Raw genomic sequence first — 25752 nt, 5'->3', positions numbered from 1 at the left:
CTCAGGGGACCATATGGGATGCTGGGATTAGAACCCGGGTCGGCCGCGTGCAAGGCAAACACCCTACCCGCTGTGCTATCGCTCCAGCCCCTGATGCATATAATTTTAAAAGTCAACTTATATTGCAAACACAAAACAAAAATAAAAAATTTTGAAAAGCAGAATCAACAATAAAACCATCCTCTTCCCATCCTTATTGCAATCTTAGACAATACTTTCAAGCTGATCTAATTTTCAAATGAACTTTGTTTTTTTTTTTTTTTTGACTTTTGGCTTTTATTTTATTTTTTTTTATTTTTTTTTAATTATTTATTTTTATTTATTTATTTTTAATTAGAGAATCACCGTGAGGGTACAGTTACAGATTTATACACTTTTGTGCTTATACTTCCCTCATACAAAGTTTGGAACCCATCCCTTCACCAGTGCCCATTCTCCACCACCCGTAAACCCAGTGTCCCTCCCACCCTCCCCAATCCCATCTCCCCCCCACCCCACCCTGCCACTGTGGCAAGGCATTCCCTTCTGTTCTCTCTCTCTAATTAGCTGTTGTGGTTTGCAATAAAGGTGTTGAGTGGCCGCTGTGCTCAGTCTCTAGCCCTCATTCAGCCCGCAACTCCCTTCCCCCACATGGCCTTCGACTACAATGTAGTTGGTGATCGCTTCTCTGAGCTGACCTTTCCCCGGAACGTGAGGCCAGCCTCGAAGCCATGGAGTCAACCTCCTGGTACTTATTTCTACAGTTCTTGAGTGTTAGTCTCCCACTCTGTTATTCTATATACCATAGATGAGTGCAATCTTTCTATGTCTGTCTCTCTCTTTCTGACTCATTTCACTCAGCATGAAACTTTTCATGCCCATCCACTTGACTACAAAATTCTTGACCTCCTTTTTTCTAACAGCTGCATAGTATTCCATTGTATAGATGTACCAAAGTTTCCTCAACCAGTCATCCGTTCTGGGGCATTCGGGTTTTTTCCAGATTCTGGCTATTGTAAACAGTGCTGCGATGAACATACATGTGCAGATGTTGTTTCGATTGTACTTTTTTGCCTCTCTGGGATATATTCCCAGCAGTGGTATTGCTGGGTCAAATGGGAATTCAATATCTAATTTTTTGAGAGTCGTCCAAATTGTTTTCCAGAAGGGCTGAACCAGTCGGCATTCCCACCAGCAGTGAAGAAGGGTCCCTTTCTCCCCACATCCTCTCCAACAGCGGTTGCTTTTGTTCTTTTGGATGTGTGCTAGTCTCTGTGGTGTGAGGTGGTATCTCAAAGTTGTTTTGATCTGCATCTCTCTGATGATTAGTGATGCAGAGCACTTTTTCATGTGCCTTTTGGCCATTCGTATTTCTTCCTTGGTAAAGTTTCTTGAACTTTGTTTTTTTTAATTTAAAACTTTAACTTCACATTACTAAGTTTTTATATAGAAAAGTAAGGATTCACACACTCTACTCACACTCTATACCACCTTCTTAACTACACACACATTTCCTCCTCATTCCCTAAATGGCATTATTCCTCTTTTTCCCTTTTTCTTTTGGCTAAATCAATGTCAACAATTTTATATGATAAATATTGCTTTCTGATGGACTATATTTTTTTTCTTAAAGAACTTATTTTTATTTTTTTTTATTTTGGGGTTTTACACCTGACTATGCTCAGGGCTTACTCCTGGCTCTAAGTGACCAGGATCATTCCTGGCAGGCAGCCAGATGTGACCCAAAAAACAAAATGAACTCAGGACTAAAATGTAAAGACATTCTACTGAATGGGAACAAATACATATTCTTGATATATCTGAAAGGGAAACTATTAAAAAATTATTAAGACTCCCCAAACTCAACTATAATAAAACAAATAATCCTGGCAAAGAATGAGGAGAGATGACAGACCAGAGGGATAGCTGATCAATGTATGAGAAAGTTTTCATAGCAGTCATTACCAGGAAGATGAGGATCAAAACAACAACGAGATCACCTCCTACAGTAGAGAGAACAGCCTATGTGAAAAAGACCAGAAACAGCCAGTGCTGGTGGAAATGAGGAGAGAAAGATACCCTTCTCCACCGTTGGTGGGGATAGAATATTGAGGCAATTCCCCCTTTATGGAAAATGGCATCAAGGCTGCTCAAGAAATGAACACTAGAACTACCATACGGCCCAGCTACTCAGATTCTTGGTATCTGTCTCCAGACAACAAAACTATTACTTCAAAAAGTTACATGCACTCCTATGCTCATTGCAGCACTTTTTTACTTTGTTTTGTTTTGTTTCTTTTTGGGTCACACCCAGCATTGCTCAGGGGTACTCCTGGATCTGCACTCAGGAATTACTCCTGGTGGTGCTTGGGGGAACATACGGGATGTGGGGGGATTGAACCCAGGTGGGCCATGTGCAAAGCAAACACCCTACCCGCTGTGCTATCATTCCAGCCCCTGCAGCACGTTTTATTCCCAGCTGTTTACAATAGCAAAAATCTGGTAACAACTCAAATATATTACAGATGAACTGATAAAGAAGTTGTGGTAGTGGGGGTGCTGTGCCACACTTTTGTTGCGCAATACTATCAACTTAAGCACTTTAGTAACCACATTGTCTAAACTATAATGCTTTTTTTAAAAAAAAATCAAGGACTAGGGGGTTGGGCTATACCTGGCTCACTCCTGGCTCTGTGCTCAGGATCATTTCTGACAGTGCTCAGGAAACTATACGTGGTACTCAAGATCAAACCCTAGGTCACAAGCTACTTTTCCACAGTACTATGTCTCTTGTCCTTGTAATATTTTTTAAAAGAAAAAGTAATCATGGTATATATAATTAATGAAATACTAGTAAGCTATGAGAAAAGATGAAATCTCGACTTTTGCTTGGATGGAGCTCAGGTGGGGTCAAGTTCTGTGAAATCTGTCACCAGGAGAAAGACAAATAGCAAAGGTCTCAGTCACAGATGGTTTCTAAAGAAACAAAGCAAATAGTGGGCAAAATACTTACATCATGCAAGCTATCCAGGAGCTTTGTAAGTTGATAGAAACGCTGTGAGCTAGAGACGACTCCTTTTTGCCTCAGACCAATGGCCTTGATGAGCTCTCTGATGTAACTTGATCTCATCTCTTCAAATTGGTTCTGACTTCGTAGACCTTCCAAAGGAACTGGAAGACATGAGAACAGTCACATTTTTTATTTTCAAAATTACATAAAACTGGGGCGGGTAAGGCACTTGCCTTGCATGTGGCCGACCTGGGTTCAATCCCTGGCATTCCATATGGTCCCCCAAGCACCACCAGCAGTAATTCCTGAGTGCAGAGCCAGGAATGACCCATGAGCATTGCTGGTGTGACCCAAAAAGCAAAAAAAAAGAAAAAAAAGACATAAAAGTTATATATAAATTTGAGCTGTGTAGTGATTTCTTTTGATAAATAACTAAGATACAAATAAGGGGCTGGAGCGATAGCACAGTGGGTAGGGCGTTTGCCTTGCACGCGGCCGACCCGGGTTCGAATCCCAGCATCCCATATGGTCCCCTGAGCACCGCTAGGGGTGATTCCTGAGTGCATGAGCCAGGAGTGACCCCTGTGCATTGCTGGGTGTGACCCAAAAAGCAAAAAAAAAATAATTAAGATACAAATAAATAGATAAAAGATAATGCTATTTTAGGATATATAGACATTGAGTTTTAGGGACAATATAACAGAAGCAACTAAGTAAATATAAGAAAACTTTAGTTTATGAAACAACTTTATCAACAGTCTGATGATTTTATCTTGCTCAAAAGCACACCCACTGGGCAAGGGCTAACTCCACAATACTTTAGCACCACAAGAAAAAGTGCACCAATCATTCATCAATCTTTTCTCAAATACTTGCTTTGGTTTAGTTTATAGCTGCATGTATGCTGGATCACTTTCCCCCTATATTTTTAACAAATTTATTTCTCTTCAATTTTTTGTCTTCATGTAAGTCTCTAGAATATCTTATTCCTGAAAACTTCTAAGAGTAATTTTAGAAATATGCAAAATTTGGGAATATGTTGCCTAATGGAAAACGAGACAGTTGTATTCACATTTGTCTGTATAAACTCTATATTTATGATCTAGCTTTCTAGTAATTTCATATAACAGCAATTACAAACCTTCATAACTCTTCATAAACTTCTAAGTCTCTACAACTTCCTTGCTCTTAAACACAACTATGAAGTTGTTTATTTTCTTTTAATTATTGAAGTATATTTTCCCACCGAGATTTCAAGAGCTGAAATCTAGCGGCCCTAAATATTTACTCCAGCCATCTGTCTTTCAGGATGAAAAACAAATCTAATATCCTAACTCTAAAAGCCAATCAAGTTTCATCCTACTCTGCCTGTCATACTTTAATATCACTACCAACCACAGGTTCAAATACGTGATGATAAAATCCAGTAAGATCTTATCCCATGCTACTGGGATATCTCTGAAATTGTTCTCCTATAAATTTATCACTTCTATAAATTTCAGATCTATGAACCAGCTCTCTGAATTCCTTCTGACTCTCTCCTTTGAGCTCCTTACCTTGACCACTATAATATGATTGGAAAATTTTCTTCCATGTTCTTGATCCCACATGCTGTGTGTTTTACGATGTTTTGTAAAACTCTTAACGGAAAATTAGGAGAAGCTGAGTCAAAGGCAGTTAGATGCTAGATAGAAAGCTTCCCTCCCTTTTTTGTGGACTTCAGTAAAAACTTTACTTGAGAAAAGAAAGGGAAGGATAAGTAAACAAGATAGTTTCACTGTTCTAAAATTGGATATTATTTTTATTGTAGATATATAATTTTCAAATATTTTCACCCATTTAGTGGACTGTCTTTTCACAGTTCCTTTCACAAAGGACTGTGTCCTTTGATGCAGAGGTATCTTAAATTTTGATGAAGTCATTTATCTACTTTTTTCTTTCATGGAAGATGTTTTTGAAGCAAAATTATATAAACCATTGTCAAGTACAATGTTAACAAATATTTCTCCCTCTGTGTGCTAAGAACGTCATTTAAGATAAAGTCTTTAGTCTATGTTAATATTTGTTTTTCCCTCTTCTTGAAGTTGCAAGTGGCCAAGAACATTGCTTTTAAAACTACGTGAGAACACTTGGAGATCATATGCCTGTCACTTAACTCCCTTATGATAGGGATGTGACATGATAGCCCATGTCAATATAGCGTCTTCAAAGTTCCACACATCTGGGTACAACCTATCTGTAGACCTACACTGAATGCAGAGTGGAGCAAATACACACTTAGAAATAGTTTATTAAGCTACTGAGACTTTGGGGTTGTTTGGTTTGCCAGCATAATGGAGCCCATTAACCTGGAATTAGGCTCTCAATTTCCACTAATTTGGGAGATCTTAAAATCATCTCTGGCCTAACTGCTGTAGGATCTATTATTATCCAGAGAAGAGGGACAGGTATTAACAATAGAAATATTAAGTTTATTCCAGTTGACTCTCTGGACTAGTCAACATCTGTTATGCTTTGCATCTAATTAAGTTGGGAGGTTTCTGCTCCAAATAGGGTTCCCAAGGGTGGAAGGATGGGGCTGGGGTGGATTTGCAGAAATTGCACTGCTCCCTGTCTTCACCCAGGTTTCATGCAGGAAACTCTCTCATTAAGTGCTTCATTCTCTCCTGCCATTCCTCCTGGTGGTTTTTCTGCCATTTTCTCCACACTATGCTCTTAGCCACCTCCACTACTAGTGGTTGTGTTACAAGAAAGATGCTCCTGCACAGAAGCTATTGAGAGAGACCCTTGCCTCACCATCTACCTAAGATCCCTGTGGCTCTCTTTTAAATCTCTATGGCTGAACTAGGGAGCGACTCACGTATTCAAGCACTGAGCCTACATGTGCATGGAAAAGGCACATAAAACATACAAAGTACAACAATCAGTTTTACACATCCCAAACACACACAGACTCCACTGAGGCATGAGAATTCTTTGTCTACGTGAAAGCATGAGGAGGCTGGGTACCCATCTTTTTAGTCAGCGAGGAATGTGGGTCTCTGAATCAGCACCTCTTTCCCTTCCAGGTGTGTAGCTTGGGGTGGTGAGCATGTCTCAGCCTCTCTAAGGTTAGAGGGGGTTCAGCAGTACATTGTCCCTCCAGGCCTCACCTGCAGACCTTTTCTCTCTCACTCAGTTCTTTCCTTCTAGCAGATCTGAGAAGATTCTAAGCCTCAAGAAAAGGGAGGAATCCTGTGTTTTCTTGCTAACCGACTGTTCTGTGGCTATGGTGATAAACAAACTGTGGATGTGTCAAGTTACTCATCTTTGTAGTAGATTATCCGAACATGAAGAGAAGAGAGAAAAGCAAACTGGTGTATTTTAGGGAGTGAATTCCAGAGTTTGTGCATATACAGCATTGATTATGATACCTATTGGGAGGAGTCATTCCACCGTGTTTAAAAAAATCAGCATTTGCAGAATAGCTAAGCTAGTCTGATATCATAGAGTCAGCAGAATCCTCAGAAGTCGGATCTAATTTCATTTATGTATTTGACACTAGATCGGCTTTTCCTCCTTTGCACTTTCTGTGATTCATACATGATAGGCATGTATGAATACATGATATCATACATGATATGGAAAGTTGTCTGAGGTTTCCTAGAGAATTAGGAGGGTCTCGTGCTATGTTTCTTGTGATCACTCACTTGTATTAAGCAGCAGCAGGACTTTCATACAGAGGAACTCCTCATGGCTGACCTGGAGCTTCACGAACTCCTGTGGGATCTGCCACATGGTGAGGCATAAGGAATAGAATGACGATTCCTTCATCCGTTGCCTTGGACAGCGAATGGCACATGCAAGAAAAGGCAACGGGGGAAAAACAAATGGAGTCTTAACCAGTTAAATAATGTATCAGAGCACATGAGAGTTAGTAATTGCCTTACTCCTATTAAGAAGGGCTTTTTACAAACAAATTCAATATCACATACTGATTTTTAAGTGCAAGAAAACTTAAAGATAGGAAATCTATGAAACACAGCCTATTAACATTTATTCTTCTCATCACATTTTAGAACCTAAAACGAGAAAGTAGAACAAAGTAGTAGGAGTTGAGAATATGGAGCTGATGAATGTTCTGGAAATATATTTACTGATCCCTTTTTTGATTTAAAAAATGTTCAAAATGTGTGCAATCCAAGGGAACAATAGACTCAGCACATTAAAACTGAGCAGTATAGAATAGTTCAGAGTATTTAGTTCCTGTTGAATAATCACAGTGTGAACTATTCTTGGGGAACGTACAGTGATATAGAAAAGAACATTAGGAGCATTAAATAATTACAAGGTCAAACAAAGTCTAAAGGTTGAGAAAGTTTACTTAAGGTACTTTTCAATCGTTCTGTTTTGTAGCATTTTATGTTAGTCTGATGAAGTTAGTAGGAAGAGTAAAGACAAAACGAGATTTTGACTCAGAAGAGCAAAAATTAATCCTGCCATACAGGTTCTAATAAAATATAATAAAACATATTAAATTTATATGTAAACTAAAAATAAAAAATTATTATTATGAAATCTGTCAGCATTAGAGAATAATGTAAATAATTCCAATCGGAGTATTTTTTAGTTTAAGATTCTACGTAGAAAAATATTCAAGCAAATTAAAATATTTATATTTTGTTTAAAAAGTTACCAGCCAAATTTATCCTCTAGGTAAGAGGGTAATTTTACTTTTAAAAAGTAAATTAGGACTTTTGGGGCTAGAGCCATAGCACAGCGAGTAGGGTATTTGCCTTGCACGCGGCCGACCCAGGTTTGATTCCCAGCATCCCATACAATACCCTGAGCACCGACAGGAGTAATTACTAAGTGCAGAGCCAGGATTAACCCCTGTGCATCGCTGGATATGACCCAGAAAGAAAAAAAAATGTAAGTTAGGACTTTCAAATATTTAGTTTTACTTTTTTCAGTAGTGGGGGCACACCCAGAAGTGGTCAGAGCTTTCTCCTGGCTCTATGTTCAGAGATCATTCCTGGAAAGGCTCAGGGAACTACATGGCATGCCAGGATTGAACCTGGGGTCTGCCATGTGCAAGGCAAGCACCCTCTCTGCTGCACACCATTCCGGCTCTCTTTTCACTTTTTCGTCTATTTTGTGACCACACCCAATGGTGCTTGGGGTTTACTCCTAGCTCTGTGCTCAGGGCTTACTCTGAGGAACCATATATGATACTGCCAATGATCCTGGATTTAGATACATGCAAGGCAAGCATATAATATATATATGTATATACATATAATTTGCTTCATTTCATTCTTTAATATCAAGTTTTATGCATTTTTAATTTGACAAACTAAAATAGTTCATTTTACTTTTAAGTATATTCATAAATACGCAGTTGAATTTTTTTTAAAGTTAACTCACTATATATTGAGACAAAGATAAGTTCCAAATATGAAATACTAAATAACAATATAAATTTGTTAACATTGTCAAATCAAGTTATATACTAAGATTTTTTCTTTGCTCTTTTTTAGGGGGCCACACCTGACAATGCTCACGGGTTTCTTCTAGCTCTGCACTCAGGAATCACTCCTGGCAGGGCTCAGGGGACCATATGGGATGCTGGGGATTAAATCTGGGTCAGCTGTGTGAAAGGCCAGTGCCCTGCCTGCTGTACTACCCCCAGCCCCCAGCCTCTTCTGGGATCATTCTAAGACATCATTTAGAAAAATTATATGATTTAGAATACTAAATATATGATCATGTCTGGAAGTTACTACTTTCAAGATAATCCTACATATACACTTTTAATGCTAATAAAAACAAAAATCAAATCTCTACTCACTCATTTAGTATCAGATCAGGTGCAAAGTACAACATCTTCCCGCTCACATGTTTGTAGGATCTCCACCCAAGCCCAAACACCATTAAGCTCATCCATGAATACTGGATTAGAGTGATCTGGTCATCAATGTGCAAGTTTCGAAAACCTGTAAAATTTTTTAAAAAAATTTTTAAAAAGTGATGTGAAGATCACTTGCATTAAAAATACTGAAAATAAATAGAAACTTGAAAATGCATTGCAACTAGGTTAATAAAATGTTTTGGATCTCAGTATGTTTTTACACTAAAAATCACAAATAAGAAATAACTGATAAATATTTGTATATATTTATATAATTGATAAATATTTTTATATATAAGTAATAGAGCCTACAAAACTGAAAAAGCAGCAGCATTTGAAGCCATTAAAATTATCATTATAGTTTTGCATTTATAGAATCCACCAATTGAATCAGCATACATCATTCATTCATGCAATTCTCATGTATTTAGTACCATTTGCGTGCTAGGAACTGTGTTTAAATGCTACAGTTACGGTAACTGCATCACAACTCTTGTTCATAAGAGAAACTCTTAGATAGCTCAATGGGCTGAGCAAATGCTTTCGATGTGCCAGGCCCAGGTTCAATCCCCAGCACCACAGGTCCCCAAGCACAGCCCAAGTGACTCTTAAGCACAAAACTGGTAGTAGCCTCTTAGCATCACTTGATGTGGCCTCAAAACAACAAAATAAAGGTGTGGGGCCAGAGCATAGTACAGTGTGTACGGTACTCGCTTGCACACAGCCAACCCAGGCTCTATCTCTAGCACCCCATATGGTCCCCTGAGCAGCACCTGGAGTGATCCTGAGTGTAGAGCCAGAAAGAAGCCCTGAGACCAGTGGGAGTGGCCCAAAGCCTGCCAAAAAGTTATCAAAAATAAAGATGAAAGTTCAGGGAAAAAAATAGAAAAGGGGAAAAAAAGAAACTCATAACACAACAGGAGAGATCAATTTAATGGAGGGAGAGGTAGCCTACAGTTTGGAGGGAGGGGTAGCCTAAAGACATCTTGTTCTTAATGACGAGGTATGGAAGAGAAGAGAGCCAGGAAAGTACAGGCAAGAACTCTGCGCTCCCATGTGAGATGTGTGCTGATTGCAAAGTCAAAGGGAAGAAATTAGAATCTCTTGAATTGGGACATTTGGAGTAAAGGGTAGCCTAAAGTTCTTATGACAAGTCCTGAGTGCATTAGGGATGAAGGAGAGCATCATGGGCTTGTTTGTGTTTAAGAATGGATGTAACTTTGGTGGTTGTATGGGAGATGCAATAAAGGGATTTAATGTACAGTTAGAGATGGTGGAAGTTATTACTAAAGTCCAGGTGAGAGATGATGAAAGTCTAAGTCAACAGGTAGAAATATAGAGGATGGAATACATCAAAAATATTTAAAGTGTAAAATTAAATTGGAAATATAAATAAATGTGTGTAGGTAGAACAAGGGATCAGAGAGGTCTCCAATATTTATACTTGAATAAAGGATGATGATAACAATTTTACTTATATTGAGAAATTTTTAAGATATAGACTAGAGAGAAATATGAAGTTCTAGACATGGTCTCTGGATATCAAGACAGCAGTTAGACGTGTGTTAGAAGTTAGAAGCAATTAGAAGTTACAGTGCTGGAAATACAAATTTGGCTGGAAATATAAATTTGGAAATTATTTGTGACTGAGTGTAGCTGAAAGAATGAAAGAGAATGAAGCATTTGACTAAATATGTCTTAAAAAAAAACCAAGTATTCCAGTAGGAACAGTCACTTTCTATAAAGCTATTATAATCACATATACTTCCTCTAAGAACCCATTCAATTAACTTACAAGTGATTTATTCCAAAAGTAAAATCAAAACAAAAGTAAGTTCTTTAGATCTCAAGGACAAAAGATATTCATTTCCCTATTCTGTTAATCATCACAAAGTAGGCAGCAGAAAACCCAGCCCTTTCTACCCACTCAAAATCTTCATGTGCATAGTAGGAAAAACCTATTCTCTAAGAAATTTCCTCCATCCCCCCACCCCCATTTTTCATTTCTTTTCCTTCTTTTCTTTTTCTTTTATCTTTCTTTTCTTTTCCACTTTCTGTATTGCCAGGGATCAAATCCAAAATCTCACACATGCAAGGTAAATGATCTGTAAGCTACATCCTTAGCCCCCATTTAAAAATGTTTATCTTCTGCGTGCTGAAAGTAGACTAGAGACTAAACAGGATGACCACTCAATACCCCTATTTTAAACCACAACATCCAAAAGGAAAGAGAGATATCAAATTGGAATGCCCCGACACAGAGGCGGGGTGGGGTGGAGGGTATGGGACTGGGGGAGTGGGAGGGATACTGGGTTCATTGGTGGTGGAGAATGGACACTGGTGGAGGGATGGGCTCTTAAGCATTGCATGAGGGAAAAACAAGCACGAAAATGTGTGAATCTGTAACTGTACCCTCACTGTGACTCACTAATTAAAAAATAAATAAATTTTAAAATGTTAAAGCAGAAAAAAATGTTTATCTTCAAAGGCCCCAAAAGCACTTGTCTTGCATGCATGAGGCCACAGACCGACCCCCAGGCGCATCTGCCCTGCCACTGGCCCATCCCTGCAACTCTGCTAACGGGACCCCCAACCCCTAAGTTGGTCCTTGTGAGCACCTCCGAGTGTGCACACGTCAGAAGGTGTGCAGCTGTGCATCATGACACAGCAGCAATGGGAAGGGAAGGTAGAAAGTCTGACCGCCAGGCAGACATCTGTTTTGGGGTGGGGGTGGGGAGGTTGGCTTTTGGTGCCCACTTTGTCCCCCTCTGCCCTTCCTTCCTCCATGAATTTGGATTCCCCTTGGTGTCCCCTGGTGTCTGCTTCTCCAGGGAAATGCATACATCTGCTTCTCTGGGCTTGTGATCTGGGTTGAGCTGGCGGGACAACATACAAACTAGCCTGTAAATTTTTAAAAAGTCGCAAACAAAGAATTTTTATGGTTAGATTTTTCTTTTTAGTCCTCTTCTCTCCTCCTCCTTCTCCTGCTTCTCTCTCTTCCTCCTCCTTCTTTTTCTCCACCTTCCTCTTCTTTTAAAAACTGTTTATTCAGTTCTTATTAGAACCCAAGTTATATTTATTCCAAATATGTTGCATGTATATTTATCCTATGTTTATTTAAAAAGTTTTATGGAGGGCAGGGAGAAAACTCAAAAGGCTGGGGCACAAGCCTTGCATGTGTAAGGGTCTCTTCAGCATTATAGATCCCAACTGCTGGGGAGCACCCTGCAATTTTTATTGAGGGAACATGGATGCATCTCTGTGTATTTTTCAAAAGTGCTTTTTCATTTCCCTCCCAAAGTAAGTTGTTATGTCATGTGACAGGGCTTTATTCTTGATGGTGACAATGCCCAATGAAGGGACCGAAAGGGGTCAGTTGTGGTGACTATTAGTGACCCACCAGAAATGCCCGGTTTCTGCTGATTTTCCAAGCTTTTCCTCTAGTTTCTATTCAGTGACTCCCGGGTGACTTTCCAGGGAAATTTTGTTTCTAAGAGACTTTTTGTCTTTGAAATGAACAAAGATTCATTTTTTTAATTGTTTATATCCTGGTTTGTGCAGGCTCAGAAAGACGCCCTAATAAGTAGCCTGAATCAGAACAATTCAGCTTTCAATTTTCATAATTCTGTTTCCATATGATGTACATGGACCTTCAAGTTCATAGCTATATATTACTTCTCTTTCAAAGAAAATTACGTATCTATTGCTACATAATCAAAGCAGTCCAGAACTGCTGCTGGTAAACAAAATCTTTAACAAGTTTCATGAACAATAGATAATTATTTTATAAGTACAGAATGATCTCCAGAAGAGAAGGGTCTCCCCTACTTTTCATGGAGAAGATTCCCAAGTGGGGGACCAGAGACTGACAGCTGCTGCTCCCTCTTCTGGCGGAAGATTCTGGAGAAAAGTCAGTCAGCTTCCAATCCTACTCACCACATGCTCAGTGCCCCTCCGTGCAGTTCATTTGCTCACTCTGAGTGTAAGTTTCTTCGGAAACCAAATCGCAGTGATGCAGTGATGATGACAACCAGTACTGAGTGGCAATGATTCACCAGATAAATAAGCATAACAGCACTCTGCAGATACTGATTATCCATTTATCAATGAATCCTTGACCAGAACTAATCATGGGATCGATTCCTGTATTGAAATCCCCCATCAGTGTGATAGGAAACCTCAAATACTAAGCTACAATGAGATTCAGGAGACATGTAATATTATAGCATATGTAAATTTGTATGCTTTAGTAATATTTATGAAAACTTGCTTTTTCAGGATACCCAAAATTATGTTACTATTAGCAATACAATTTAAAATGAAGTATACTGTCTAAAATTTCTATGGAATTAAAATGGTATTAAATATATAGTGAATTATGCACTGTAGCACTGTCATCCCATTGTTCATCGATTTGATCAAACAGGCACCAGTAATGTCTCCATTATAAGACTTGTTACTGTTCTTGGCATATCGAATACGCCATGCGTAGCTTGCCAGGCTCTGCCCTGTGGGTGGGATACTCTCGGTAGCTTGTTGGGCTCTAACTTTATATGCTCTATAGCTTGCCGGGCTTTATAACTTCATAAATACACATGAAAAGTGACACTCAGAGTATGACTTAATTAGATATGTTGCAATGTTAATAGAATGTTCAATATAATCTCCCGGAATATGTATATTATTCTCTATACTGTCTTAGTCATTTTATAACTGTTTTTGTTTGTTACGTGGGACAGGGGACCTATTTAGCAGTGCTCAGGGACTACTTCTGGCTCTGTGAGGCACTGGTCCTGGTGGTCTTAGGGGGACTGTATGCAGCTCTATGGATACAGGTGGGGCAGAAGCAAGTAAGGCACATGCTTTAACTTCTGTGCAATCTCTCTAGCCCCTCAATTTAATAACCTTTAAAATAAAGTATTTTATAATGTCTAAATATTGATTTTACTATGTTACATATTTCATTCTAGGACATTGTTTTATGATGGTCTCTAAGATAATTTTATAAAATTGTTTATAGTTAATTTGTATATGTTTAAAAAGGCAACAACAGATTCTTCATATATTTACTTGAAGTTTACTGTACCCTATCCTTTGTCCTTTGTTTTTGGTTTCTCTTTTGGAGGGTGTGGGGTTTGCATTACAGGATAATTAGGAACCAGAAATAAGCACTTTAATTATAATATGATATAGAAATATTACTGAAACAACTAAAAGCCTAGGAAACTACCAATATTTATAGTAGAGAAAATATTCTTTCAATTTAGCAAAATGACATACAAGCCAGTAAATAGCTTTACTTACTCCCTTATCTCTGATAAATACACAGTGTTAAATTGACTTGAACCTACCTGGTACAGCAGAGCCTTTTTTTCTCCCACTAACTATAATATTATTCATTACTTTATTCTGAAACAAAGACGGGAACACCGAGACCAAATTCCCATTGATGATAATGATCAAGTGAACCTGGTACACTGGAGACGAGGATCAAAATGAAAACCTTCACATGGAGCAGTGATGGATAGTCTTTAATTGTGTTTAACAAGTAGGAAAGAAAAATACCCTATCCCTTTTAAGTGACTTGAGCTGATAATTTCTGACAAAACTTCTATTACAAGATGTCCAAACCTAATGCTTTAAAAAAAGTAAGAAAGTGCATTGCCATGCTTGGCCTCTATGGCTTTTTCAGTCTCCAGTTTTATCTTCCGAGTTCTGAGACAACTGTGCTTTTATCAAGACTAGGGCAGATCAATAATCACATCAGCTCCTCCTGACATAGAAATGAGAACTTTGAGGAGAGTCAGGAAGTTTCAGCACAAAATGTGTAACATACCCTGGGAGACTTATAAGGAAATGCTCATTGGTTAATGATCCAAGGAGGCATAATGCTCCCCGTGTCCATTCCATAACTGATATCTCTAGAAATATCCCTTAAACACCTCATTGAGATGAAGCATCATGCTCGCAATGAGACAGGAGGACTAGAAAGATGTTCCCCCTCTAATAACAGCAGTCTCTCCTGTGCCACATAATTATGATTCAGTGTGGGAGAATAATTACTGACAAACACCAGGAAGGCAGGGGAGAGCAAAGGGGACTTTGGGTCCAGTCTGGGAAGGTTTGGGGGAATCTTGCTGGGTAATAACAGGTATGTGGAATCCTGAAAGTTCAATAGAAACCCATCAGAGGAGAAGATGTGGAGAAGGGACTCTAGGGAGGGGAAAGGATATGGCAAAAGAAGACAGAGAACTGAGAGAAGAGCACTGTGGGAGCTGACCCTTGGACCTGAGGAGGAGGGACAGGAAGTAACGGTGTGAGTCCAGAAGCCAGATCGTAGAAGGGGGAGCTGGAGCGATAGCACAGTGGGTAGGGTGTTTGCCTTGCATATGGCTGAGCTGGGTTCAATTCCCAGCATCCTGTATGTTCCCCCAAGCACTTCCAGGAGTAATTCCTGAGTGCAGAGCCAGGAGGTAACCCCTGTTTATCAACAGGGTGTGACCCCAAAAGCTAAAAAAAAAACCAAACAGATCGTAGAAGAGTCTTGTATCATAAGACTAACATGTTGGGCTTTTGTTTTGAAAAGGAAAGAGAATCAGGCCCTTATTACAGTTGCTTCAGAATGATGTTTCTGGCAGCAGAACAGGTGCTGACTGGGCAGGGTCAGTGAGAATGATTTCTTCCATGGAGAAATGACAAGGGTCTGAGCAAAGTGAAGGCCATCACAGAGGGGTATCATGGATGCAAGGTCATCGCTGCAATGTGGAGAACCGGCAGGATTTGAGAACTCATTGGACCAGCATGAAGGAAAAAATGAGGCAAGGAAGAGACTCCTCAGTTGACCAGGGGGTCAGCTCGGGTACAGAAGGCTTTAGGGCATAAAGCTAGTGGTTCTGTTGGAAGTTCACCCAGGTGGAAATGTGCAATGAGCACCTGAGCCATGGGTCGAGTTGATGCTGTGTTTAGGAGTCATCAGAACTCTGGGAGGCAGAGACATGAATACACATGAGCATCACCCACATTGTCTAAGGTTAGACCCCACTGGAGTCAAAGACGAAGCACAGAAAATGCCAAATATATGGTGTGAATGAAGACCAAATCTACAAAGGAAATGAAAAATGCAATGTTGACTTAAAAAATACCTGGGAGGGAGGTGATAAACACCAAAGAAGGGTTCAGTAAGAAAGGTTCCTCTGAACCCAGGAATGCAGGACCTGTGGCTAAGCTTTCCAAGCCTGCTCTGATCAGGACTGGGGCTCCTCCACCCAGGTCCCCAGTTTTCCAGTAGCTTGGCAGTCACATCCACAAACTGCCCCCCAGTGCCATGTAATCTCATCAATGGCCAAGATCCAGAGACTATAAAATAAAGCGCCCGGAAGAGAACAATGCAGTATTTCCTGGACCTCTTATATTCTAGCCCACTGATGTACCTAAAGTAGAACATGTGTGTTGTTTTTTAACATACTTGCTTGTATTCTTGTGTTTTCGGGTTTAAATGGCTCCAGAATGAAATACAACAACCTTCCATACTTCCCTCTTCTTGTGGTTGGAAGATGCTAGCTGGTGGGGTGGGTGTTTGAATATTATCTATAATGAACTACTGTGAACTACTTCATGAAAATAATATGTATAAAAATCTTAAAAAAAAAGAATCGTTCCTCTGCCACTGGCCCCAAAAGACTGCCAGGCAGGAAAAGCCTTCATTTGATTTAAGTCTAAAAAAATGATGATATTGACAGTAGTAATTTCAGTGGGATAAGGGTTCAAAAAATATTTTGACAATCGTCATAGAATCATTATTAAGACCTGACTTTATTCCTGATAGATTAATCTCATTTCTTTCTGATTCCTTTTTTTGGAGGGATGGGTGGTGGGGAGTAATTTGATGTATTAATTTAATTTGGGGAGAAAGGAAAGGATTGCTGGAACTCAAGAGGAAGTATAGTGAGTAATGCACTTGCTTTGCATGGCAGACCTAGGGTCCATCTCTGGCACCCCATGTGGACCTCCAAGCTCTGCCAGCAGTGATCTGGGTACAGAGCCAGGGGTAAGCCCTCAGCACTGCTGGGTGTGGCCCCCAAACAAAAACAGAAATAAACTGACTCCAAAGGTATCTTGACACATTTCAAAGTCAAAAAATGCGACCAAGTACTTTTCTTGTTTTCTGATGCTTTTCATGGTAGTCTGGCTGAATGAGGCTCAGTAATAAGGTATGTCATGTAAGATGTGGCATTAAAACACTAAGTGCATCCATCTGGGTAGATTTTTCACCAAATAAATAGAAAAATCAAGATATAATATTTAAAATACGTGTTTATCACACAGCTTTGGATATTTTACTGATATACTGAATCAAGAATAAAGGTAAAACTGAGTTGGGAATAAATCCTCCTTATTAATATCTCTAGCCTCTCCTGACTTTCAAGAAGCTCCTTGATGATCATGTAACTTATACTTCTACACTTACTTCCCCAAACTCTCCTCAAAACAGTTTTACTGTCAGTGTTTGTTTTTTAATGCTTTAATGCCCCAGCCCCCAGAAGGCCATTCTGATCATAGCAGAGTTTTAGAAAGCATATATATATATATATATATATATATATATATATATGATAAATGTAATTTTATTTCATCTGTGGCTTTTAACAGTTTTCATTCCTGTGCTGAGGGGGTGAAGATGAAGCATTTTGTATGTTAGGAGGGAACTTCACACTGAAGAGATTAAGAATGATTTTTATGCTCGCCTACTTCATTAATCTCCATATCTGTCTCGTGCTTTCCTTACTTCTCTTGGCTGCCTTCTATCTGTCTGGAGGCTCTCTCTTCTTCCTTCTAGGGACAACTCTCAGAGGTGCCAGCAGGGCCTCCAGAGCCAGACCTGACTGGGTTCAGGAGACCATGAAGTCCCAGAGAGAGAAGGCGTCCTGAGCCCCTACCCCAGTTTGGCTTTCTCTTGCTGCGACGGATGTGTCTCACTTCTTCATGGTGACTGACACCTTGTCTCTAAAGCCTTTTCCAGTCCCTGAAGGAAAAATTGTGAGGCTGTGCCTGTTTCCTTTGACCTGTGTTGTCTGTCATACTGGATGTCCCACTCTGGTTGTTGGAGGTCTTTCCTGAGCCCTTTAACTGAAAGTTCCCTAACAGAGAGTAGATATTATGTTCATTTTTACAAATTTTGCAAATATTACATGTTGCTTCAAAGTCCAATAAGAAAAAAAATGACCCAGGGGCCAAAGAGACAGTGCAGTGGGTAAGGTGCTTCCCTTCCACACAAAAGGCCCAGGTTTGATCCACTGTGCCAGAAAGGATTCCCCAGCTTCCTGAGTGCATAGCCATGGAGCAAGCCCTGAGCACTGCTGCTGGGTGTGGCCCCAAAACTCAAAGAGGAAAGAAAATATTTCCAATCAAAGTCACAGCTAAAAGTCAATGTGAAATCATTGCCAGCCGGGTAGGTAGATGCAATATATCCTGAACAATAACTTGCAAAAATGTTAACGGGGGCTAAGCATTTTGCAGGTACCCAAGAGATTACTTAACAGGCTCAACAGAATAGAAGATTTGAGACAAAGAAAAAAATGAGGAAGTGCTGGCCAGGGAACAAAACCCCCTCAGGGACCCGCAGATGACTGTTCTGGGTGCTCAGGATTGCGGTCACCTTTGTTAGTATTATCTTCGGACATCTCATCTAACTGACTTCCCCAATACATTTTCCTATTGTCAAAGTATAGCCTGACTGGCTAACCCAGTTTCCTCCGAGTGTCTTTCCTTGTACTGTGAATAAGTGAGTTGACATCACTTATACTGGCCTATTAGTAAGCCTCATTGAACAAGTCCATCTTTTATTAAACAGACCTATAACATAGTAATGGATGGGTAAAACAAGCTTTTCATGGGTCTGGGAGGTGACTCAAAGGGCTGGAGCTAATAATTCACAGGACTATTCCCCAGCTCCTTTGCAATGCCTTGAGCACCTCTGGGTATGACCTCCACATAAAAAAAAAACAACAACAAAAAAACCCCAAAAAACCCAAGAGACCAAAAAAATCAAAATATACTATAAGCCCTCTATTTTGGCTTTTTCTTCCCTATATTCCCTTTCAATTGTTAGTTATTGCACACAAAGTAGTGTGACACTAATGGGGGCTACAGTGTTGAAATGTTGTGACCATGAAACCTTATTTGACAGAATTATAAAATTGTAAACCACAGAGACTAAAATTTTTAAAAACTTAGAAAAGAGAAGTGAAACCTTTTAGGAGAAGGAAAGAACAAAAGAATGAAAGAGAGGGTTTTAATGGCTAATGGTACTTGATTTACAGACGAGTCTCTACAAGCCCTTTAGCAGAGGTAAAAACAGTTGCTCTGGTCAGCTGACTTTTTCCACCACTGACTGATTGCATGACTTTCAGAATAGGTGTCATGGCAATAAACTGTGAAAGAAGCTACAACATTTCTATCAGTAACACTACCCTGAAGCTACCATTGATTGGAAACAAGGAATGCATATTCAGACATTATAATTTTACTTACACATGAGTTACATTTTGCAACATGAAAAAGCTGCCACTCAATTTAATGTAAAAATTTTCCCTCATTTCTTTTGAGGGTTGTGAGTAGGTGTGTGTCAAAAAAAATCTTTGGCAGGTATCTCAGCTTTAAAAAAGTTCACTTAGCTTTCATCTCAATGAATATATTATTTTTTCAATCTATAGTCAGTTATTATAAATTTTGTAAGCTGACAGTAGAATCTTTTAAAAATATAGCCTCCAAAATGAATACAAAAGAAATATGAGTTATACCCACAAAAATAAATTACCTTATTCAAATAATAGGAAAACTTACAAAAGTTGAACAGTTTTAAGTGCTCATTTTTAGGAAGAAAAAGTTCACTATTGATATTGCAATAGTTTTATTTAATAAAGCTGTCAAATTTGATAATCACTTTCAAGTAAGTTCTAAACATACAAAACTTTTCTAATGGGGGAAAAATTACCCATACAAGGTATTTCAGAAGGAAAGAAGCTAATAAGAATCTGAGCATTTTCATTTTCCTATAAAATTACTTTATCTATCACAATGGTGAATCTTATTAACTTTTCTTAGCATGGATTTTTTTTTTAGAAAATTCAACAAACAGAAATATATCTTTCTGTTTCACCAAACCTTGAATTTTTCTGTAACAATTCATCTATTGTATTTCAAACCTTTCAGGAGAATAATAACTGAGAAATGTTAAGGAAAAATGGGAGAGAAAAAATTTCTTAAAGGCTTTTGAATTAGTCGGAGACTAAAATGACATAATATGTTTAATTCTTGATCAGGCATTTGGAAAATAAATTGATGGAAAGGAGGATGAGAGTATGACTGAAGAGAATGTAATTTTAAAATGTTCCCTTTCTAATTATGAGAGTAGCACCCCCCATGCAATTAGTGTGTTCCAGCTCTGCGGCAGACTCGGCAGACTCGGCTGAGCGCTTTCAATGCTGGCGTCTATGGAGCTCTGCTAAAAGACCCAAAGCAGCTTGCTGCTAAGTGACTAAAATTCTTGCATGATGATATCATCTAGCTTCTCTCTGTTCACCCATTGGGGGTATAAATGAGAGAAGAGAGGAACTGGAGGCCCATTTCCCCACATCTGAATTATCAATCCCTTTGTTTCGGAACCAGTTTCTTGACTAAACTTAGATCCCCAGCTGTCCTCTGGATTTTGATTTGGTGTAGGGCTAGATATAGTCACTTTACGTTCATCAACTAGCTGAGATGATTTAAACTAGGGTGTGATGTGAAGCCGACATGTCTACAAAGGTCTCTTGCTCTGTAGAAAAATTTATCGGATGTTTATCAAACAATCATGGCTGGACACATTAACTTTCTTGACTTTCATGCATGTCATTTTCTTTTTGGCTTACAGTGGAGCTTGGGGTTTGCTCCTGGCTCTGTGCTCAGGGATCATTCCTGGTGGGGCTCAGGGGACCAGAGAGGGTGCCGAGATCAAACCTGGTTTGGTCGTGTGGGAAGCCAGAGCCCTACCTGCTGTACTATCTCTCCGGCCCTCTCCATGGATGTCACGCTCGATGCCCCCAGCAAACGCCTGTACCTCCCCCTGGCTTCTTTATGTCTCCAGAACACAAAGTTGGACTCCAGACAAGCAGCAGAGCCTATGAGATCCTCGGTAACTGTGTGAGCTGCTGAAACACTTACTCCTCCCTGCATATCTGCTTATATCTACTGTACATGCATTCTTAGTTCATTGAATGAACCACCGCTCCCTCTGAAATGTAGTGAAAATCTTGTTGCATGCTAAGTAGACTATAGACCGAACATGAAGGCCACTCAATACCTCTACTGCAAACTACAACACCCAAAAGGAGAGAGAACAAAAGGGAATGCCCTGCTGCAGAGGCAGGGTGAGGTGGTAGGGGACAGGGTAGGGGTGGTGAGAGGGATACTGGGATCATTGGTGGAGGAGAATGGGCACTGGTGGAGGGATGGGTAAACGATCACTGTATGAGTGAAATGCAAACACAGAAAGAAGTTCATATGTTTGTAACTGTACATCACAGTGATTCTCTAATAAAAAATTTAAAAAAAAAGAAATTCTCATTACCTGGTAGGGACTTTGACCACTTGACGACGGAGAGAAGCTGCCTCTCGCCCAGCTGGTTGAGACTCGTCAGGAGGGAGCTGGAGGTGTCAGGCTTGGAGTTGTCGTGGCCCGCATAGACGACCTCAGGCTCAATGCTCATCAGCAGGCTGATGAGGGAGGGGATGAGCTGGATATCTTGAGATGGCGAGAAGCTCATCCTCTGGCCCAGGGCCTGGCCCTCATTAGGAAGGCCCACCTGCTGCTGGAGGGACACCGCATCCAGTGCTCTCATGACCCGGACTTTGTTGAACTTTTTAAACTTTCGACCTGTAGCAGGGGAAAGACATTCACCTAAATACACATCAACTTAATTCTCCACGCATTAAGCTGTTTCCATTGTATACAGAATTATACAGTATAGGCTTGAGCCTCAATCCAGTAACATAAAACGAGGAAGGTAAAAGATGAGGTTTCAGACTTGAATGAAAGAACTGCTCAGGCCAGCACTCAGTGTGTTAGTGGGTGTGTGGCATGAAGGATTGTAGAAACACATGACAAGGCAGAGGGCTTTTGTAGAGACTGAACAGGGCTAGTGAGCACTCTGATGAGAATGCCTCTCCAACTGTGCTGACTTGGCAATAGTCCTTAGCAAATGCTGACTGTTCTTTTTTTTTTTTTTTTGAGACTGTTGTACAAAAGGTATGGCATTTGTCTCATATGTGGTGGGCTGTTTCAATTCCCTGCACCCTATATAGTACCCTGAGTCTACCAGGAGTGATTCCTGAGTGTTGAGCACCTTTGGGTATGTGCTCCCCAACCCCCAGAGAATAAATACGCATTGAAAGACATTCATACACATATGCACGGGGCTGGAGCGATAGCACAGCGGGTAGGGCGTTTGCCTTGCACGCGGCCGACCCAGGTTCTAATCCCAGCATCCCATATGGTCCCCTGAGCACTGCCAGGGGTAATTCCTAAGTGAAGAGCCAGGAGTAACCCCTGTGCATCGCCGGGTGTGACCCAAAAACCAAAAAAAAAAAAAAGAATGCATATACATATGCAGGCTTTGCAGAATCCTGCTCACAATTTCAGCAAGTTCACAGAACTCCTGAATTTAATATATGCATCATGATGAGATCTAAGGACACACGCTTAAAAAGTCCTCTGCAAGACCGTATTTGTTATTCACAGACCATTTCTGAATTCCTTCTTTGATGAACTGCATCCAGTGTGTAAAGAAGAGTAAGTTTGAGGGTGATAGGAACTTAAAAAAAAGTCTGCCCCTCTGGCATGATGGGAAATGATCAGTAGGTGGAGAGCTTGGGGGTAGATTTTGGCACCTGCCTGTTCTGTGCCAGGTGAGGACTGTTGTGGAGCATGTGAAGTGTGGGGTGGCAGTGGTGTTTAGCAGAGAAAAAGGTGAAGGGGGGCTCGTTCACTCTAGACTGCAACCTGCTACTTCTACAGCTGGATGTGCCCTGTCAATGCATTTCTTTGATGCTCACTGTGTTTCCCAGAGTTAGACAGACACTCCTGGATTGACCAGGAGGCAGTGCACTGTCACAGCTGGTTGGAATAGTTCATGAGGTGCCCTGGGTCCCAGTCTCACCACACACTGGCAGGAAGCTGTAGGTCAGTTTTCTTAAGCCTTATCCTGCTTCCAATGAACTGACCTGCCAGGTCTCTGTAAGCATTTGCCTATGGCTTCTGTGTTGGGACCCTGTCACAACTGACACTTATAAGAAAAGGACTTAGACTTGTTCTGTGATGCCTCAAGGAGGTAGACAAGGAAACAACAAGAATTCAGAACTATTCTAGGGCTCCGGGAAGGAATGAGTCATGAGCGCGGAGGGAAGCAGAGTTTATGGAGACTCCACTCCCTGGCAGGACCTGGAGCCCTGCATCACGACTTGGAAGGTCGTTGTGACAGATTCCACTTGTAGATTCCAACGTTGAGGGAAGCGGAGGAGACGGCGGGCCCACGGGCAGAACACGAGAGTGCAGATGACCTGGAGTACGGGGTGCTGCTTCCTGCTCCCAAAGACAAGGGCCCTGGAATTCCAGACGTGCTCATTTGCGGGGTGCAGGGTGGGACGTTTAGGCAAGAGTTGTGGGAAAGAGCATTTGGTTGTTTCCAACCCTAAAACACTACCATTACCAAAAAACAGGACACCCTTCCATTCCAGTCCAGTAATGACTCCGGGACGAGTCTCCTTTTTATTCATTTTAACTGCTTTTCTCTTTCTCATGCCTCTACAATGCTGGTTTTTATCAGGATTTGATTACACTGTGGAATCCTGGAATCACTTTGAAAAACAAAAGCAAATATCATGCACTTTAAACAGACTTTAGAAAGTCTTATACCCAAAATAAATTCCAAGGAATTTTTCAATGTGCTGATTCTATAAAGTAAAATTCAAAAATGATACACATTTCTGTTCACGAACCAGGCCTTTCATGAGTCCCAGTGAAAGAAATGCTTCCTTTTCAGCAGGTCTGACTTTAGGGGAGAGACTCTCCAAACAATAATAGTGAGTTTTGTTGAAATATTGTATGCAATCAAAGTGAAAGTAAAGTGAAATTTATTAGTTACACAGGCGGGGGGGGCTTAGGGTGGGGGGGCTAGGGGCGTGGGGGGGTAGGGGTGTGAGGGGGTGGGGTGGAGCTATACTGGGATTCTTGGTGGTGGAATATGAGCACTGGTGAAGGGATGGATATTTGAGCATTGTATAACTGAGATTTAAACCTGAAAACTTTGTAACTTTCCACATGGTGACTCAATAAAAAATTTTAAAAAAAAATAAAATAAATATCAGCACTTCCATTTTATTTTATTTTTTTGCTTTTTGGGTCATACCCAGCGATGCACAGGGGTCACTCCTGGCTCTGCACTCAGGAAATAACCCTGGCGGTGCTCAGGGGACCATATGGGATGCTGGGAATCGAACCCAGGTCGGCCATGTGCAAGGCAAACGCTCTACCTGCTGTACTACTGCTCCAGCCCTGGTATTTCCATTTTTAAGATGAGGAGTCTTAAGGAGGCTGAGTAACTAGGAAGCTAATAAATACTACAGCAAAAATGCTGCTCAAAGAACATCTTCCTTCATTCCTTCTTTGACTCTCAAAATACTTATTAATCAGTTTTACATGCTAGGCGTATTAGATTTTCAGAAATGACAGCAGTGAACAATCATACAAAGCCTCTACTTTCATGGGTTTTTATTCTGGAGAAAAGTGGAGGAAGATGGACAGGACTTAGATCAAGAGTAAGGTGGCCTTAAATATTAGTACATGCTATAAATCAACCGTGTGTGTTGCCTTTTTTTAAAATTTAGAAATATTACAGTGACTTGAATTAATGGAAAACATTAGATAATATTAGAATCCAAGGTTAGCTATGGTTCTCCCACTGCACTAGACTCCTTCCCCTTCAGAGAGCCATTGCTTCTCTACACCTGTAAGCTGAGGGTGCTTTCAGAGACAATCAAGCAGAGCACATCAAAAAAGAACTTTACTCACCAGATCTATGATAAAGAATTATTAAAAGGCAAAACAGTACGAAGAGAAGTTTTCCTAAAGCACTAAATTATTGTGATCCTGCTACAGCTATAATTACATCCTACAATAACTATGCATTTGGTCTTGTAAAAAATATATCGTGGGGCTGGAGTGATAGCACAGCAGGTAGGGCATCTGCCTTGCACACAGCCGACCTGGGTTTGATTTCCAGCATTCCATATGGTCCCCTGAGCACTGTCAGGAGTAACTCCTGAGTGTAGAGCCAGGAGTAACTCCTGTGCATCGCCAGATGGGACCCAAAAAGCAAATATAAATATATATATATTTGCTCAACAAATAGAGCAAAGCAAAGCAGAGCCTTGACAGTTGAAGACCTAGGGAACCCAGCCACAGCCATGCTCAAGGCCACTCTTCACATGTTCAGATGAGCCTCACGCATGAAGGAGCTGTAAGAGGAACCCAGGTGTGCGGGACCCAGGGCCGAGATCTCCAAAGCTGCTCAGATCAGGACTGGGCCTCTTCCAACTAGATCCCCCATTTTCCAGTAGCTAGGCTGTCACACCCAGAAACTGCCCCTAGCGCTGTGTAATCCTGGAAGCGTGTGGCCTTGCGACATCTAATAGCCTAGTTCTCACTCTTGGAGAACTTGACATCTACCGAGAGTCTATTGCCCACTCAGGAGAACCTGGCAAGCTCCCCATGGCATATTCATATTCCAAATACAGTAACAGATATATACATACCTCTTGGAGAGCCTGGCAAGCTACC

The 25752-nt window shown here is 40.5% G+C and overlaps 1 protein-coding gene across 1 annotated transcript in view; it reads right to left on the bottom strand.

The window, feature by feature from the left end:
* The window catches only part of PGR (progesterone receptor), a 66815-nt gene that overhangs the window by 5910 nt on the left and 35153 nt on the right, over positions 1-25752 (bottom strand). Inside the window, exons 4-7 of the mRNA XM_004605162.2 lie at positions 21487-21792; positions 8820-8964; positions 6679-6809; positions 2993-3150 (exon numbers count right to left, since the gene is read on the bottom strand). Of these exons, the coding sequence (XP_004605219.2) occupies positions 2993-3150; positions 6679-6809; positions 8820-8964; positions 21487-21792 (740 nt within the window). The remainder of the gene's footprint in view (positions 1-2992; positions 3151-6678; positions 6810-8819; positions 8965-21486; positions 21793-25752) is intronic.

This window comes from Sorex araneus, chromosome 3 (assembly GCF_027595985.1).
Source record: "Sorex araneus isolate mSorAra2 chromosome 3, mSorAra2.pri, whole genome shotgun sequence".
Lineage (NCBI taxonomy): Eukaryota > Metazoa > Chordata > Mammalia > Eulipotyphla > Soricidae > Sorex > Sorex araneus.
This window is presented reverse-complemented; position numbering and strand designations above follow the sequence as displayed.